Source organism: Triturus cristatus, chromosome 10 (genome assembly GCF_964204655.1).
Source record: "Triturus cristatus chromosome 10, aTriCri1.1, whole genome shotgun sequence".
NCBI lineage: Eukaryota > Metazoa > Chordata > Amphibia > Caudata > Salamandridae > Triturus > Triturus cristatus.
In genome coordinates, this window is record NC_140593.1 from 1217741843 (window position 1) to 1217760452 (window position 18610).

At 43.3% G+C, this 18610-nt stretch overlaps 1 protein-coding gene across 1 annotated transcript in view; it reads right to left on the reverse strand.

The window, feature by feature from the left end:
* The window catches only part of MECP2 (methyl-CpG binding protein 2), a 409440-nt gene that overhangs the window by 38789 nt on the left and 352041 nt on the right, over positions 1–18610 (reverse strand). The window contains exon 3 of the mRNA XM_085629745.1: positions 1–6751. This exon is cut by the window's left edge and continues 38789 nt beyond it. Coding sequence (XP_085485871.1) covers positions 5692–6751 — 1060 coding nt within the window. The 3' untranslated portion in view covers positions 1–5691. The remainder of the gene's footprint in view (positions 6752–18610) is intronic.

Consider the following 18610-nt stretch of genomic DNA (forward strand, 5'->3'; position numbering starts at 1 on the left):
GCACGGTCTCCATTTCAATTACCACCTTTAGTTTCCCCTTACTTTATTGACAGATGTACCAGCATCAATATTGGCTACTGGTGGCCTTTGGCATTTACAAATGCTTCTTTCTTCCAGCTAAAAGTGTCCCTTACTTAAACAGGAAAGGTATCTGCATCATGTTTAGCACTCCCGACCAAAGTCGGATATTAGATTCTCAAATACAATGATTTTGACCGAGGTCATGCACCAGCAGTGAGAAACAAAGTGCCCGTCATGAATGTTACCACAGAAATAACAAATTAGGGGGTAAAGATCTTTTTTTTTTTCTACAGATCATACAACAAGTCTTACCTAGATAGGGAGGAAAAATCATTTCGTGTAAATAATCACACTTACAGTGGCGTTTCTCTACGGAAGGCTATTTACAAAAGAGCCAAAGAAAGTGGGAGGTGCATGGAAAGGCCTCTCTCAATGTTTAGGTCAGGTTTTTTTTATATAACTGACAGATTTAGTTTAGTATTTCTTGACATTAAGGATTCTCAACACTGCCATATCCCATAACATATATTTGTATGCACATATATCGAAATAAAGTCAGTAAGTGCAGACAATGCTCCCCTTGAGTTTTTTCACCTTTGTATTATCAACACGAATTTGAAAAAGTTTGGTCACTTATACCTCAGTCCTATAAACCAAAAGCAGGCCAACTTTAAGTTTCTACAGTCAACTGTAATTACAGAGTATTCCATAAATATGGGACACCAAAAAGCCATTAAGCAGAGAACAAAGGTAAGCCAACAAAACCAGATATTCTTATGTTTCACATTAGGCAAGGACTCTGCTAACCAGAGGTTGAAATGGACAGGATGTATGGAGAACGAACTGCCAATAGGTTTTTAATTTTTATTTTTAAAAATGCTATACTTTTTATTTAATAATTGGCCCTGGAATGTAGTAGCAACCTTGAGATGCCACTATCTGAAAGAAAAGGGAGTGAGGTCTCCTGTGCTGTCAAGGTAAGGGAGTAACAGAGAGCTAAAGGAAAAACAAGGCTTCTCCCCAGGGTGCCTGGTGCCAGAAAAAAATGTAAAAGTGCAACTGAGTAATCAGCAAATGTAAAGGCTCCCTGGGAGGCAGTTTAGGCTTTAACTGATGGAGTCTTTTTATGCATCAAGGTGACAAAGATGCCTTAGTTTTGAGGGATAATGCAACGATTTTATCAGCTGAGTTCTGGAGTGCGTCCTTTTAATGGACACTTGCTACAGTTGCGTATTACTAAAAAATATATACCCTGAAAGCACTTGTTTTATCTTAAAAACTCGATCTTTTTGCGCATTTTGCGCAGCCTACCTAATATGTATATGTAGTACAATTTTAAAATAAGGAGTTACCTATTCACAGTGGTTTCTTTCACAGAATGGGACTCATAGCACTTTAAGTGGGAAAACCACTAATCCCCACTGTACCAACCAGTATTTTATTCAATAACATTCTGATCACACACAGCTGCAGTGTACAAATTAACCAGCTAAGGTTCCATTGCGTAGGTGAGTACAATTCTGACCGGTTCATTTAACTTGCATTTATTTTTCATTTAAAGTGTGTGTTATTTTTTATGCAGTTACCTGGAGGTGATAGTTACAGAATCTTGTGTTTGTTTAGGCCATGTCACTGAGCCCCCCTCACAGCCACCGACCCCGCCTCATTGCACTCAGAACCACAGTCCCATATTCTTCTTTCTGCCCTTCAGGGCCTGCTGCTGACAGACGGATATTCTGGCAGCTTTGCCCAAAAGCATGATGTTGAGGAAGAAATCATATATATGTTTTAAACTCCTTTGCTGAACTTGATGAAATTGCAAAGACACTTACAGTTTGAGCAAGTTTCATAGAGCCTCTTTACTGCGAAAAGGCAGCTCTGAGCACCTTGTACTCGCATGATTACTCCACATGCAGCTCGGCTTAGGACAATCCCTCTTTACAAACAGCAAGAGTGTGATAAAGATAATGTTTATATGTAAACTGAGCAGCTCTAGCATTGATTTGGTATCGGAATCTCAGCCGGGCCCCACAGTGATCTTATTGTAGTTGAACTACGTAAGCAGCGCTTAAGTTACTGTGTTTTATGTAATCGTTGGAAAGAAGCACTATAAATGAATGTAATTGAAATAAATGTAAATAACGAGACCATCTGACGATGCGGTCAGTGTTGCAAAACAAGTGAGAAGAAAATGTACCTTGTGTCTTCTAAAGATTTCCTGCACGTATCTCCTGCACAGATAAACCAGCATTCGGATGGGAGGGCAATCTAGCTGGGGTTGAGATGGGGCGGGTGGAACTGGGAAAAAGGCAACAGGGGACGGAGGACAGAGAGAGTGAAACAAGAGCACTTGAGTGGAGTGCTTAAACACAAAGAAAAAAGTATCTCCTAAAACGGGAGCAGTGATAGACACAAGTGTTTGGTCCATGCTCTGGGGGAGGGCTAAACATAAAAAGAGGTGTGACGCATGCATGCCATGGACAAATAGGAACAAAGGATATAAGAGTGATGATGGAGTGAGCAAATGATAAGCCTATGGCGGGCTGAACCCCACAGATTGAAAACATCATGTCTCTATGAGACGGTGCATGCACTGTCTAGCCGAGACGTGAAAACGGAAGTCAATGCTTTTTGGTTGAGGTGCCACAGAAGGTATGGCGGTCAGTGGGGTTTGTATGAACCAAGACTGCGGCACATAAAGAAGAGGTAGGGACTCAGTAAGATGCCAAAAGGACAAATGTATTGAAGTCTTTAACTTCCCAACCCATGGTCCTAAGCGTTTTTTGGCTTACACTGCATTTAAAAGTGATCAAGATGGTCTCAACTGAAGCACTGCCAGAAAGTGTGGGTTTGTCTTTTAAATAAGGAATTTGAATGTATTTGATCACTTGACTGTAGCATATAGAAAAGTGAAACAATTAGTCGGGAGTCAATCAGAGACACTGCTGTAAGTTGAGAAAGATGCCCCTGCACAGTAGGTGACCACTCACTCCACCCATCACTCCTAGCTTTAACCCAAATTGATTTCTTGTTTAGTGAATGGATCTCAATATCTATTTTTTAGCCTCTCATTCTTTGACTATGGAGACCATGAGAGCTGGACCCATCTGACAGATTGGCAAGTAAATCTAGATAGAAAGAAAGGATGAGCAATTTGCGCTTCAAATTCAGCAATCTTCAAAGCGCACAAAAACAAGGGTGGAAACAGAGAATAAAAGTTCACGTGCAATCGTCTCCCTGAAGTCTGTTGAATAAATTCAGTGGGCAGATTGAGTGTTCGTGTAGGGTCCACGCCAAGCCCCTTGGGCACCAAAGGTAACCCTGATCACATCTTCAACTGCTACCAAGCCAGTCCCAGGGGTCGTGCCTATTTATCAACTCCTCATCTATTTTAGTGCGTGAAACGATGACAAATATATCGCATTTTTTGCAGAATAGGATTCCTATGCTTTCTTTATTCTAAATATCAAGTATTTAACTGTACGCATGCCACAACAGACTATGGGATGGAACCAGAAGTCACACTTGTAATACCCGTCTGACTCAGGACAGCCTAAAGCAACCTCTTCTCTCATCTCCAGACTGTGGGCACGACATACCGTACAAACGAATGTTCAGTAGTGATCGCCATGCAGAGTCATCAAGGAATCCAGTTATTTGAGGAACAGCACGCTAGTTGTACACACGAGAACAGTCAAACAGGAGCTCTACTAGGGACTTGTGCTATATAGCGTTATGTTAGAGTGCAATGTTCAAAGATGGCACCAAACATCAGGGGAGAGAGCAAGAGAGAAGACAATCAGAAACGCAATGGGTGAACTTCCAGTACAAGAAGGAAAGTGCAGAGATAGGAACTCAAGCTCTTTCAGCGCGTAGGAAAGGAAGCCTGGGGTGCATACTAAGGAGACTACACATCCTGGACAGCTGGGCACAGCAGCAGCTCAGAGTGCCTGTGCGTGCTGGTGGAAGCAGGGCCTTCCACGTTGTTTTTGCTGCTTTAAGTAAGGTGCTTTTCTATTTTCCTCAACAGATATACTGTGCGTGAGGGAAAGACATCTCTGTAAACACAGACAATGGTTTATTTTTCTATCAAAGCAATGGCGAGGTGCAGGCAGAAATACTTTCAAAGCACAGGGTGAAGAGTACAAGCCAAAAAACAAAAAGCCCAACTCCTCCCATCCATGGCAGACTGATTCCTGCTAGCCACCACATCCTTGTATGGGGGACTTTATTCTTGGAAGCAGGGCGAGGACAGGATGGAAAAACGCATGGTCTCCATCTGGGAAGGATCTGCTTCCACACGAGGTGTATTGTCCATCACAGATATACAGTCAGCTGCTGCTCGGCTTCGCCTCCAGCCATGGACCACTGGCTGCAATCTCGGAAGTGGGACCAGAAGGCAAACAAGAGCAGCTAGGCCATCAAACAGCTTCCTGGAGAGTGGTCGAAGACCTCTAAAACACTGAAAGTTGTTGGGCACTGCTTGAATGGGAGGAGTTGTCTTGTACTCTACACGCTGGACCAGAACCCAGCACAGGGCCATAGGTATATTGCTGCAAAGTGCCAGAAAACATGTTCGCTTGCTGCTCGAGCAAAATCCAACATGAGGTCTTCTACAGGTACATCAGCAATGATCACTACATCACTGAGGAGGAAAGTTCTTAAAAAGGTGAAGTGTTGGCTTAGAGTTTCGGGGCTTCATTGGACTCATGCAGAAGTATCCCCACTTTAAAACAAGCGCAGATATACCTCTGCACGCCCTCCCACAATCCCCACGCTATTTCTGGAACAGAGAGAGGGTCTCTGGGAATACACTGTCAACTGTGTTGTACGTATGTAAATGGACAATAGTGCAAAATGGTTACATTGGAAAGTTACTTACATTAAAAAACAAGAATCCTCCTCTTAGCTGCAATTTTTCCAAAACTATAATGCCTCTTTAAGGACTGTCCAGAGGGTTAGCAATTATATCTTTACAGAGTATGCGGACGTGCCCATGAGACTTTCCTTCTCTACTGGTGAGAAAACAAAAATTGGTTTTAAAAGGTAACCTGTAGCCAAGTTGTATTGTTTGCTAATGCTCCCTGTTCTTTAAATCAGGATACGCTCCTTAATGCAGTTGTGAAGAAGCACGTCTGGCTAAGTACATGATTTTTGTTAAGGGACACCATCTGAATCCGTAGTAACAATCTCAGAGTGCATTCCCTGAAGGATTCCTTTGGCCTCCACTAGGTAAAAATATAACAACAACCTCAGAGGATGCCAGTTCTGTGATGGGGACACAATATTCACAGATTCTGTCAAGTCTCCAAAGAGCTAGGGGAAACTATATTTGGTGCAGCTAATAAACCAGGTAGAAAGCTGTTCTGGGTCAGTAGTATAGTACAGAAAGAACACATCTTTGAAAAAGGTGGAAGGGCTTGTACACCAGAGGACAATGTTTACCTACCTCTAAGCCTGTATCCACCTCAACTCTGATTGTAAGAAACAGCTAGGTTTCCACCCATCTCCCCATTCTGAAGCCACGAAACTCTAAGTTACAGAAGAAAAACATGATTTTCTTTTCCTATGTTTCAGTCTTGGGAAGCCTTGTTAAAGCCCTACTCACAAAGAGAAACAGCTGCCTTGATTATTTTCCGCTTTTTGTTTTCTTTCTCCACTTGTTTAAAGTCAGCTAACCCTTTCTGTCACCGGCGTCCTGGTGTCTACAGGCTCATCCCTGCCAGGCCTCGGCATGCTTGAAGAAACCATGTCTTTCCTATCGCACTGGTCTGTCAGTGGAGGTTTTGCAGCCTCCGTGGAGCGGCTGTCACTCTCAGGGCCACATCTCGGCAGCTTATCATCTCTGCAAGCTTTGCTGCTCAAGTCCTGAGGCTCATCAGCACTGCTGTCGTCCCTTGAGCTCTCTGGGTTGGGCCCGGTGTCCTTGGACTCTGAGTGGTGATGGTGGTGGTGGTGATGATGATGGTGGTGGTGGTGGTGATGCTCCTTTGAGCCGCTCCTTCCTTTCGGACTCCCTTCTTTACTTTTCCGAACTGGGCTCCTGGAGGACTTCTGTCCTTTGTTGCTGTTCTCCTCCACTGAGACAAAACTCTCCGGCGTTGTGGTCTCCTTGACCTCTACGCTGACTGTCTCACGGGTTTTGCGTTTTTTGATGGGCAGCACAGTCTCGCGGATTGGCTGGCTAGCAGACTCTTTCACTGGCTTTTTTGTTGTAGCTTCTACAACGGCTGTGACTGTTGTAGCTGCTACTGTTGCAACAGCCGCAGTGGCCACCACTGCAGCATGAGTACTACCATGTGTACTACCGGGCTTCCTGCCCCTCTTCTTTGGAGCGGCTTGGTCGCCAGATTCAGATTTCCTTTTCCTTCCTGGTCGCTTGATTACTAGAACCTGTTCAGAAGTTGTTGCTCCTTCTTCTTCACTGGTCGAAAAAGGCATTTTGACCAGCAGCTTCCCGGGGCTTTTCTCAATAACCCGTTTGACTTGAACACCCTCTGATATGAACTTCGGCTTGGCTTTCACACTCCCTTTTGGTCTTCCCCTACCACGACCAGAGGCAGAAGCTTTTGGAGTTTTTACTTTTTTAGGAGGTTTCTGCTCCCGCCGGGAAGGGCTGCCTCGCCCAGTGACAGTAAAGTCAAAATCATTAGGGTCGAGCGTCGTGTCTCCTACCTTTTGGAAGTATGCAATAAGTTCAACTTTGGAGCGAAAAGCTTTTCCTTGGGGGCTGCAGAAAAGGGAAAAAGAAAGCAAATTAGCAATTTGAAGTTGAGAAATGTAAAGTCATGAACTATTAGAGAGTCATTCTGAAATGTGTTAATTAAGCTGAGCTCATAGATACAAAGGCCATTCATGGCAGATCCCTTCCAGTCTGTTCATCTTCCTTCAATACAACCCAAGCACTAATCCCACAATTTTCCCAAAAGCTGTTCCTCCCGCTTCCTTTGTAGTCTCAATGCCATGGATCTGACCTAAGGGCTGTAACATTCTATTGATGTATTGCTCCGCTTGGAGGCAGTTTTCTCTGCTCACTATCTCATAGAGGAATGAGTTTAAAAAAAAGACCCGGACACATGCCTTCTGATCTCTCTGTTAACCCTTTGATTAGTCACTAGAAAGCAGGAGAACAACTTGGTTGGAATTACAGTGGAATACTGAAGGCCTGCCCGTATCCAATACATCTTTTCCATGACAAACCACTTCCTCAACTATCACTTTCAGTTATTCTAACTAGTTCTACCAACCACAAAAAGCTACGGCTAGGCTGGAAGGGTACGATGATGACCTGCATACATAACAGAGGCCAAGGCTTGAACCTTACTGGTTAGTTACATCTTCACTCAGGGTCCCACCATCTTCAATGCACATCCATACCCTGTTCAGGTGGGCAGTGTGGATGAATGGAAATCCTTGCGTTTATCAGAAAAAATTCTGGAGGACCGCGGAGGCAATGCTTTTATTAGCCATGCTCTCAGAAGCCACCAGAGGATAAATAAGTGGGAAGTTATACTGTTAAATCTCTAGTCTTCTTTAAACCTTGTTCCCAGAAGAACAACATGCAACGGAAGTTCTGTTATAAAGTTGTGCCCTTTAACGCTCCCCCTTCAAGAGAAGGGTCTTGGAATTCTTGATTTCATCCTTCTTGGGCATTCTGAGAGTATCTCCCAGTTGTCTTGTTGAATGTCTTATATTTTACCAAAGAACAGTAGTAAAAAAGAAAATATTAATTATGTGTAGTCCCGATTCTGCTTCTTAGACATCTTACTTAGATGTAGAACCATTGGAATAATACACCGCTGCATGAGAGGACCCCAGAACACTTTATAGCCAAAATATATTTTAGTGATGTTGAAAAGTGTAGCATATGTGCAAATGTAGAGGAGAAACCTCAAAAGCATAAAAAGGGCACGATTTTTTTAAATTTGATACAAAACAAAAACCCCTTTCTCAAAACAACATTACAGCACATAGAGCATAAACCCCTGTCTAATATGTCTAAATAATTGAGGGAAAGAGCAGCCAGGTAGGCATTACTATCAGAAGAGTTTAGAAAGTATGTCATTTTTAGAGTCTGAAAGGTTTCATTTCCCATGATGTACCAGTTGCCTCAGAAAATCATTCCTTTTTGGAGGATACACTGAGATAACTAGATTATAATCTCTTGACTTTAAAAAAAAAATCCCATATAGGAGAGCTAGAAAGCCAAAGAGGCGGGTAAGTCATTTATGACTTAAACGAAGATGTCTATGATGCAGAACCAAAACTACAAGTAAGGAACCATGACTTATTATGTATTGCAGGATATTCATTAATGTTCAAATAGAATAGCAAGCAATTACATCATCACCACACTCTGTGCTCTAAGTGATAAAGGATACAGACTAAAATAAACTCCAAGGAGAGCCTCGTCCATGAAGATTTCTTAGAGTAGTTTGACCTTCATTAGGCCTAGCTCTCGCCTATGAATCAAGACCACAGTGTGGACTGATTTCCAAGGGGCCGACATATAGATATCTGTTTGTGAAATGGTTGTTAGCCAGGTTGCAGTCACTTTTTCCCTGGTGGAATGGATTCTAGGGTTTCCTGGCAGAAAGTTATCCGCCAATTGATAACAGAAAGACATTCAAGACCATAACAGGTTGGAGAGAAGCAGCAAATGCACTTCGGGAGAAACCTCAATCGTCGATACACACACGCCTGACATCTGCCTTCTTCCAGAAGTAACTGGGATGGACAGGAAGGTCAGGTGATTAAGAGAAAAAACACTTGCGTCAGGCAGAGGCAGATTTGCAGGACCCGATCCACGCCACCAGGTACTGGTGGAGTGCCACTGAAGTAGGGAAAGAGGAAACCAAGGGAGAGGGGAAGGGGGCTGTTCCAAAAGTGACGCTGGAGGAGAAGAACGCAGAAGGAGTCTGTCTGGAGGAGTGGAGCTGGACGCCTTCTTCATCCCAAGACAAAAAAGATATTAAGAGCCACAAACAGGAGGGAGCTTCCAACTGCGATGTCGAAAGTTATCTTGAAATGACTAACTCACCCATCCTTCATAAGGAAAGCGGTGCTGAGTTCCCGGATGCCACAGGACAAGAAACAGGATGTGACCTGAGGCAAGTGGCTGAAGGTGATGGGGACCTCTCACATCAGAAAGAATTAGGTGCACCTAAAAGTGGGGGAAGGGGTTGTATGGCACTCAAGTGCCTCAAAATTCAGACACCAGGATTCATAGATCAAACAAATATCTTCTTTTGTAATATTGTTAAAATAGGCAAGCAAATGAAGAGACCATCATCCATTTTGTTTTCACAAATGGTGAAACCTTGCCCTTAATATTGTTTTCTCATCTTAGTTTTTGCTTCTATTTCTGTTATTCAAGCACCAATGTTCCTCCTCTGTGCGGAAGACAGATGGAGCCATGTAGATCCCATCCCTAGGAGCCTGCTGAAGAAACACTCATTTGAAAGTAATTTGCTTGCTTGAAAGAATACCATATAAAAGAAAGTACAATTATTCAAATGAAGTATAGATTCAAATGTCCTGGAGATATATATCCTGTACAGACACCCAGTCTAACAAGAGATAGATTGCTTTGAGGTAACTAGGCTTATGCACATTGAGTCACAGTGGGTAAACAGTTGACTGGACTTAATGTTCTTGTCTAAATAAAATGTAAAACCCTCCTAACGTCTATCAAGTGCAAGAAACTCTCACCTGGAGTACATGGGTTATAGAAGAGACAAGGGAGAGTACTAGCTTGTTTAACGTGAAAAATCTGAAACCACCTTTGTAAAAAAAAAAAGTGGATAGTTCCTCAGGAGTTCCTTGCTGGAGAGGAAAATTGCACAAGATTGAACAGCCCAAAGAGCACATACATTAATAAATTTGCAAGCTTATGTGATGGCTTCTAAAATGCTGTCTTCTATGACAGATGCTACAATGAAGCTCTGCGAATAGGTCCAAATGGAGGACCCATTCATTTTAAAATAACTAAATTGAGTTCACAAACCTCTGAAGGTGCCCTTACAGGATGAAAACGTTCCTTTAGGCCTTCCAGGAAAGTTTTCATTGAAGGGACCTTACTAAAGATGTCTCATGATGTCCTTTATATAAGCTTTTATCGCTGCAAGGTGGACTTTGAGGAAAACTTCAACTATGGTTGAGCAAGATGTCACTAAAAAGAAAGAATCAAATCTTATTGGCAGAAGAAGGGATTGAGACCCTTCTGTTGGCACCATACATTGAATATGTTACTTACCTGTAAATGCAATTATCCAGTATTGGTTTCTTTCATAGATTCACATGCTTGAATCATTTCCCGTCGTCGAAGTGGGTGTCCCACTGTTCCATAGTAAAGCAATATGTATAACTATCATAGGCTATAATGGCACTAGGCCTTCGGTTTAATTGCCTATCTATGTCCTTTTTAAAAAAAGGACCAACTCCCGCAACTCTAAGGAACTCTTCAGCATCATTCAATAATTAATCAAACCCCCAGCGAAACCTCCGACGCCCCTCCCTTCCAGGACCTCTGCAACAAACTCGGCTCCTACTTCCATCACAAAATCAGGACTTTACAACAACTTCGATGAACGGAACCAAGGCACCCACACTACACCTACCACCGGCAACACCACCCAGCTTACCATCACTTCCTGGGTCCCTGTCATCACAGAAGACACCGCTAAGACCATGAGGAGCATACACTCAGGCGCCCCCACTGACTCCTGCCCACTGCACATAGCCGCCTTCGCTATAGCACCCGAACTACGACGTACTATCAACTACACTCTCTAAATAGGCATGTTCCCCGATGAATGGAAACGCGCAGAAGGCAAGCCCCTCCTCAAGAAGCCCTCTGCAGACCCGACAGACCTCAAGAACTAAAGACCCATCTCTCTCCTCTTCTTCGTAGCCAAAGTCACCAAGAAGATTGTCAACAACCAGCTGACGAACTCCATAGAATCTAACTCGATCCTCAACACTTCCCAATCCGGATTCCACAGCAACCACAGCACCGAAACCGCCCTCCTAGCCACTACGGACGATATCTGCACTCTCCTCGACCAAGGCCACACGGCTGCCCTCATTCTACTAGAGTGCTCAGCAGCCTTCAATGATGTCTCCCACCGCACACTAACCGCCAGACTCCACGATGTCGGCATACAGGTAACTGCCCTAGACTGGATCCGCTCCTTCCTCACCGGCCGAACTCAAAGAAACAGACTCCCACCCTTCCTCTCCGAACCCACAGATATCAGCTGCGGAGTACCCCAAGGATCCTCACTCAGCCCCACGCGCTTCAACATCTACATGGCCCCCCCTTGCTATCATCGTCAGAAACTATGGAAAGACAAAAGAAGTCGCATCCTGGATGAGAAGCAGCTGCCTGAAGCTCAACTCGGAAAAAACTGAAGTCCTCGTCCTCAGATCCACCCCCTCTGCATGGGACAACACCTGCTGGTCCACTGCCCTCGGCAACCCTCCTACACCCACGGACCATGCCAGCAACCTCGGTATCATACTCGACTCCTAACTCACCGTGAACTGACAGGTCAACGCCGTATCTTCCACGTGCTTCAATACCCTCCGCATTCTCCGCAAGACCTTCAAATGGATCCCCGCCGTATCCAGAAAGACCGTCACCCACGCACTCATAACCAGCAGACTGGACTAAGGGAACACCCTTTATGCCGGGATCAACAAATCTCTACTCCTCAAATTCCAGACCATCAAGAACACTGCAGCCACACTCGTCCTCGGCATCCCACGACAAGACCACATCACCCAGCACCTATGAGACCTCCACTGGATCCCCGTCGTAAGGAGAATGACCTTCGAGCGGCTCATTCACACCTACAAATCTCTCCACAAAACCGGACCCCAATGCTTCAACGAAATAATCTTCTTCTAAGCTCCCAAGAGAAACCTGCGCTGTGCCGACCTTGCCCTGGCCGAAATCCCACGCATCCGCAGAGCCAAAACGGGAGGAAGAGCCTTTTCCTACATCGCAGCCAAGACCTGGAACAAACTCCCCCCTTAGCATCAGACGAACCCCCACACTGCAAGCATTCAGGAAGAGCCTCAAGACCTGGCTCATCAGATGAGACGGAGCTGCTCAAATCCCCCCTCCCCCCAGCGCCTTGAGACCCTTATGGGTGCGTAGTGCGCATCACAATTCCCTGATTGATTGACTTGAACCATGACCAATCAGGTGCTAGCACCCTTTAGAATACTCCCAAGAGAGGCAGAGTTCCTCAGGTTTTCAAGCACAAGTAGGAATACCATCCCTAGTCATAAGGGGCGCCTCTCAGGGGAGGAGGGTGGGTTGCATGTCAATCTATGAAAGATACCAATACTGGATACTTGCAGTCACAGGTAAGTAACTATTTTCTTATCCAGCATTGGATCTTTCATAGATTCACATGCTTGAATCAGAATAGCAAGCAGTATTATAGGTAATTTAAGAACCCTTAGAGGATGGTGGGTGACAAAGCAATAAATATATATATATATATATATATTATCTACTGGCGGTCGCCAGTAGATAGATATAGTTAGGATCGTGTTTCCATAGGAAATCCGCAACATTCTATTTTGAATAACTTTGGCGCCGATTGACGAATCCTCGCGAAATGTTCAAAATAGGTGGGGCGCTCCGCTCCGCTCCTTCCTTGAAAGTCTCGGGGGGATTCGTCAAGCGGGGGCTGAGAAAAAGGGGGGGTCCCAAAACGCGTTTTCCCCATGCATTTTTCCATAGGACCTTTAGTCCAAGCTACAGCCCGAACGGCTGAACAGAATTACTTGAAATTTGGCAGAGAGGTAGTCCTCAGGTCAGGCATGTGCCTTTTGCAGGTCTGGTGTAAATCTGTTCAGTATTTCCTGAGAAAATAGCATTTAAATCAATATATATATCTATAGGCGCGCTCCGAGCGCGTACGGTAAGCTTACCGTACGCGCACGCCGCCGTGCGCGAGCTTAATTCTGATTGGTGGTTACATGACTGTAAACATTCGAATCGGTCGAAATCAGGACGTGTCGGCCGCCATTTTGTGTGTCTCACACTGATAAACAAAGGTGGAGAACGTGAAAAGGGGGCAACGAAGAGAGTTGCAGACCCCCTAGCGTTTGTCAGGGGGTCCAAGAAGGACCCAAAAGTATGAAAAATACATTTTAAATTTTTTATCTAAAAAATCGCGGGGTGCGCGTACGGTAAGCTTACCGTACGCACACGGCAGAAAAAAATAAAAAATAATAATATATATATATATATATATATCTATATACACACTCTCTACTGGCGGTCGCCAGTAGATAGTTATAGTTAGGACCGTGTTTCCATAGGAAATCTGAAAATTCTATTTTGAATAACTTTGGCGCCGGGTGACAAATCCTCGCGAAATTTTCAAAACTAATGGGGCACTCCGCTCAGCTCCTACCCTGAAAGTCTCGGGGAGATTCGTCAAGCGGGGGCCGAGAAAAAAGGGGGTCCCAAAACGCGTTTTCCCCATGCATTTTCCCATAGGACCTTTAGTCGAACGTACAGCCCGAACGGCTGAACAGAATTACTTGAAATTTGGCAGAGAGGTAGTCCTCAGGTCAGGGATGTGCCTTTTGCATATATGGAGTCAATCTGTTCAGTAGTTCCTGAGAAAATTACAGTTAAAAGCATATACATATCTATAGCCGCGCACCGTGCGAGCACCCTAACGTGCACAAGCGTATTTCTGATTGGTGGTTACATGTTAGTCAACGTTCGAATCGGTCGAAATCAGGAAGTGTCGGCCGCCATTTTGTTTGTTTTCAGTGCGAGAGTGAAAAAGGAAGGTGGCGAACGTGAAAAGGGGGCAGGGTAGAGAGTTCCTGACCCCCTAGCCTTTGTCAGGTGGTCCCTGAAGGACCCCGAAGGCTGAAAATTAAAAAATAAATAAAAAAATCGCGGGGGTGCGTGCACCGTGCGCGCATGGTGAAACCCCCCCCCCAAAAAAAAAAATGTATTACGTAGTTTATTGTAAAATAAATATATAAAAAAACAATAATACATACATAACTTAGCATTTAAAAAACCGTACAAATTCACTGAAAAAACCATAGGTTTCACACACGTTATAGTTAGGAATTAGCATTTAAAAAACCTTGCAAATTCACTTAAAAAACCATAGGTTTCACACATGTTATAGTTAGGTGGATATTTCACTCGTAAAAAACCAATGAAATTCCCCCGTTATAGTTAGTTCAGATAACTATAACTCGCGCGACCGCCACTCTATCACAAGGATGATGTCATCAGTGATGTCATGAGTGATGCCACTGACCATGTCATGAGTGATGTAATATGTGACGTCATGAGCAGGATTGCGGGCGCGCGAGTTATAGTTATCTGAACTAACTATAACGGGGGAATTTCATTGGTTTTTTACGAGTGAAATATCCACCTAACTATAACATGTGTGAAACCTATGGTTTTTTAAGTGATATATATATATATATATATATATAAAACGTTTCCATAGGAAAAGCATTTTTAGTTTTGCCAATAACTTTGCCGCAGCATTGACGAATCTTCACGAAATGTTCAATAAAACCTTCCCTTTTCGGTTCAGCTGCTGTGCTGAAAGCTTCAGGGTGATCCGTCAACAGGGGGCCGATAACATGTTTTCCCATGTTATCTCTATGGGGATTTTATATTTGTTAACATGACTGCAGCCCGAACTGCTGAACGTAATTACACCAAATTTGGCAGAAAGCTAGATGTTGGTACAGAAAGCTTTCTTTCTGTGATTTGGTGTAAATCCGTTCAGTAGTTTTAGAGATATTTAAGTTGAAAAAATATAAATATCTGGGGACGCGAAGCTGTGCAAAATTAAAATTGGCATGCTTGTCAAGTGACTGGGTCCCACAATATATTTCAATGGCAGGGATGTAGCTGAATCCTAGACAATGTCAAAGTCCAGATTATAAAATTTAATCTGTAACTTTTGACAGGAAACAGCTACAAAAGTCATTCAAGGACTAGTAATATTTAGTAAATATCAAGTCTAATGGAAAAGCCAGATTTTTAATAAATATTTAGAAGGTTACAGTTTACCTGTCAGAACGTCCAATAGGCTAATTAATTAGTATTGGCCTCCTAACAGCTGGTATGCAAGTACTTGATTTTAATTAGGTGTGAAAACTGCTCCCAGACCAGAACGATGGCTAGGTCTGGTGAAAGAATGGACAGGGACCTGCAGAAGATCAGAAGAGGACTGGATCTGCGGTCTGTGACCTAAGAGGAGCCCAAAAAGACTGTACCTACACCCTCTTGTACCCAGGACAAAGAGGTGGACTCCAGAGGTCAGATGGTTTGTTGTGTGTCGATTTAGATACCGTATATAGGTTTCCCGATTCATGTCCTTATATAGGCACAATTCGTAGTGCCCATATTTAGGCACAGAAATCCTACCCTTATTTAAGTCATTTCCCATGCTAACCAAATACAGGCATGGTCACCTACATCCGTTCATCTATGTCACAGCAAGTTCTTGGAAAACCAGACTCTTAAGCCTTTAGGACTTCCCCTTGCTTGGATATTGATTTCTCCAAGAACTCATTTATTATGCATGAACATCTATTCCTTAGGGGTTCATTCATGACGTTCTTCTGCCCGACTTTTACGTCAATACTGGCATTCCTAAACACCTTCAAGGTATAAATATACCTTCACTTACCATGGCAAACCACAGTTTGGCTGTCTACTTGCACGACGCGGCTCGCCACGGCAAGTTCGGAAGGAAGTCAAGTCCCCGCCTGATGCACTGACTAGACGCTGTTATCCTCCTCGCAGAGAATCCAGCTCCAGTGTTTCTGAATTCCCTTGCGGGGTGTTAGAGATCGAGACTCGGAAAGAGATTCCAACCTCACTCATTCTAAGGTATGGAGCGGACTAGAACCTAGAGGGACTTTTGGCAAATCTTGGCAACTATAGCTAAACTAGACCATAGACAAACAGCACATACGTCTTACCTCGTACTACACTTAGGGTAGGTACACTGGGGTAGAACTAGCTAGAAGCATCAGATGAGTATTAACATTTTAGCCAGTGTTATTTATGTATGTATTTTTATGAATATCTGTCATAGCTATAAACCAGGCTATTGCAGTAATATTTTACCTTACTGCTAACGCTGTACATATTTTACTTCACATTCTGTCTTACGATTGTAGCAGTTCATATCTCTTGCACGAGAAATAAGACTGTTCAATAAACCCTTTTTATTGAAACTCCCGTCTATTTCTGTGTAACCCTGTGTAAACTAAGCATGCACAATTGACTAAGTGAAACTGTTATCTATTGTTTCCACGATTCTGAGATTGTTCCGATTCTAAGGGAAACAAAGTTGTCATGTTTATGAGGTTGTCAGAAACTAATTCCTTCTTGTTTATTGGAGAAGTTTCTAGTGACCTCTGAGTTAGCTGACACAAACAAGTAATTACGTTTAATGTACTCGATAGAGACATACTGACCTCAGTCCTATGTCAAAACTATAGTGTATATTATTCCAATGCGCAGGGCCTATCAGGAATATAGGAACTAGACTACATGGCGCCCAACGGTTTGGTAAGGCACTAATTTAACGCTAGATACTGAAGTATCTCATTCCTGCTTTTCTCAGAGACCCCTACTCATAATACTCCATAAGAAGTCTGGAGTGGGTAGGGATAATATCCGCCATAGCTGAGTAGGACAAAAATTCTATGTATTAGCTGTTTGACTTGTTCAACGTTGAAGGATACAGTGTTCCAAAATATTGTGTACCATATCTTTGTTCCCTTGAAACTTGCTCTGCAATTTTCATTAAACAAATGTCCCAAAACGAGGATAACAACACCGGAACCGGTGGAGCTGTTCCCGGCGATGTCACAGCAGCTTTTGATTATACAGGTTTTGATGAAAATGCCAAAATCATCGCTCCAAATTTAAGGACAGCCATCACTCTAAAACTTATAAAACATGGCCTAACACCAAGAGGTGGTAGAGCAGTTTTTGTGATAGAGGCACATGAATCTCACCAGACAGAGGTATTCTATTCATGGATAGTATTCCCAGAATAAAATCCAGTAACTAAAACGTTTCACTTCTACTAGAAGATGAACCACCTGAGGAATATATTCCTTTCGAGGATATTGAAATTCCACTCACATACCAGGAGCATGATCTTTGGTTTAAAGGCGCCCTACAACATTACAATCACATTACCAGGCTCGGTCCACTAGGTAGAACAGGAGCAACATGGGCGATTTTAGCTAGCTACACACCTCATACGGACATTGAAGAAATGTCAGACGTAGAATTACTTGCTCAACTCAAGGAGTTGATCAAAATATATAGACAATTGGTTCAATATGTCATGCAGACTTTCACAGTCCAACCAACAATAGCCATTCCTAGACAAACCTCTCACCAGGGGAATGCGCTAAAAATCACACCACAGACTTTATATGCAGTCATGGGTAAAATGCCCACAAAACGTGAACAAATTCCGTTCTGGATAGCTAAAAAATTTACTCAAATCGAAGCGGTATTTCCTAATACCAGCCCTTATGAGAAACATAGAATTCTAACAATCTGTTTGCCAATGGGGATCACACCACATCTGGAAGACTGCACCACTTGGGGCACCGTCTTTGCTGCTATCTACACTAAAACACATGGTGTTCCGTCTATGGCGGTAATACCTGATGTCCTGAAACAAATTCAAAACGAACACGGGGCAGAGCCTGCTCTGCATTTAGGTATGAAGTTACTGAAAAATTTCGACCAGGTCTCAACAATAATATTATCTAATATTAAAGGAGAAGCAGCATCAGTGGCAATCCGCCAGAAATTAAGGGAATTTGATGTAACAGAACAACCACAAGAACTAGCCAGAATAATAGAAAAATCCTATGAAGAATTAGGCCGAGACAGTTTGTGAGGGAAACCAGTTAAACCACAACTGTCTGAAAGTCCTGAAAAGGCCTTTACTAAAAACAATCCTGCCTCTTCCAAAAAGAAGTGGGAAAATGATAAACAACATTCAAAAGAGATAGATTCTCAATCCCGAGGTAGGTCTCCTCAAAAGGAGCCCTCTGAAAGGAGGTATTACCTCAGGAATAGGGATAATTTGAGAAAACCTGGCAGGTATCAAGATACTGATACACGTTCCTCTCATACCTTTCAGATATCTTCACAGACATCCAAAAGAAGAGGACGGTCAGATCACAAAGAAGAACGCGTGAAGTCCAAAGACAACCAAAACACGTTCAGAAAAACAAACCAAAACCTCAATTCTCCAAGAAGAAAGTAGCAGGTCTGAAGATAAGACATGCCGAGGATTCCGAGAACACAACTCAAGAATGGAGAATGGGCTCAAACAATGTTGGACAGTGCAGCAGAAGTGACAATAGCTCGCCAGAACCTGAAGGGACTTCTGGAGACAGTGGACTTGAATGAAGACATTCGAGTTTAGACTGTAGACACCAGGGTTGGCTCTCCACATAGGTTATATGAAATAACACTCCGGATGGAGGGAGACATACCAAGAAAAGTGAAAGCACTCTTTTGAGAGCA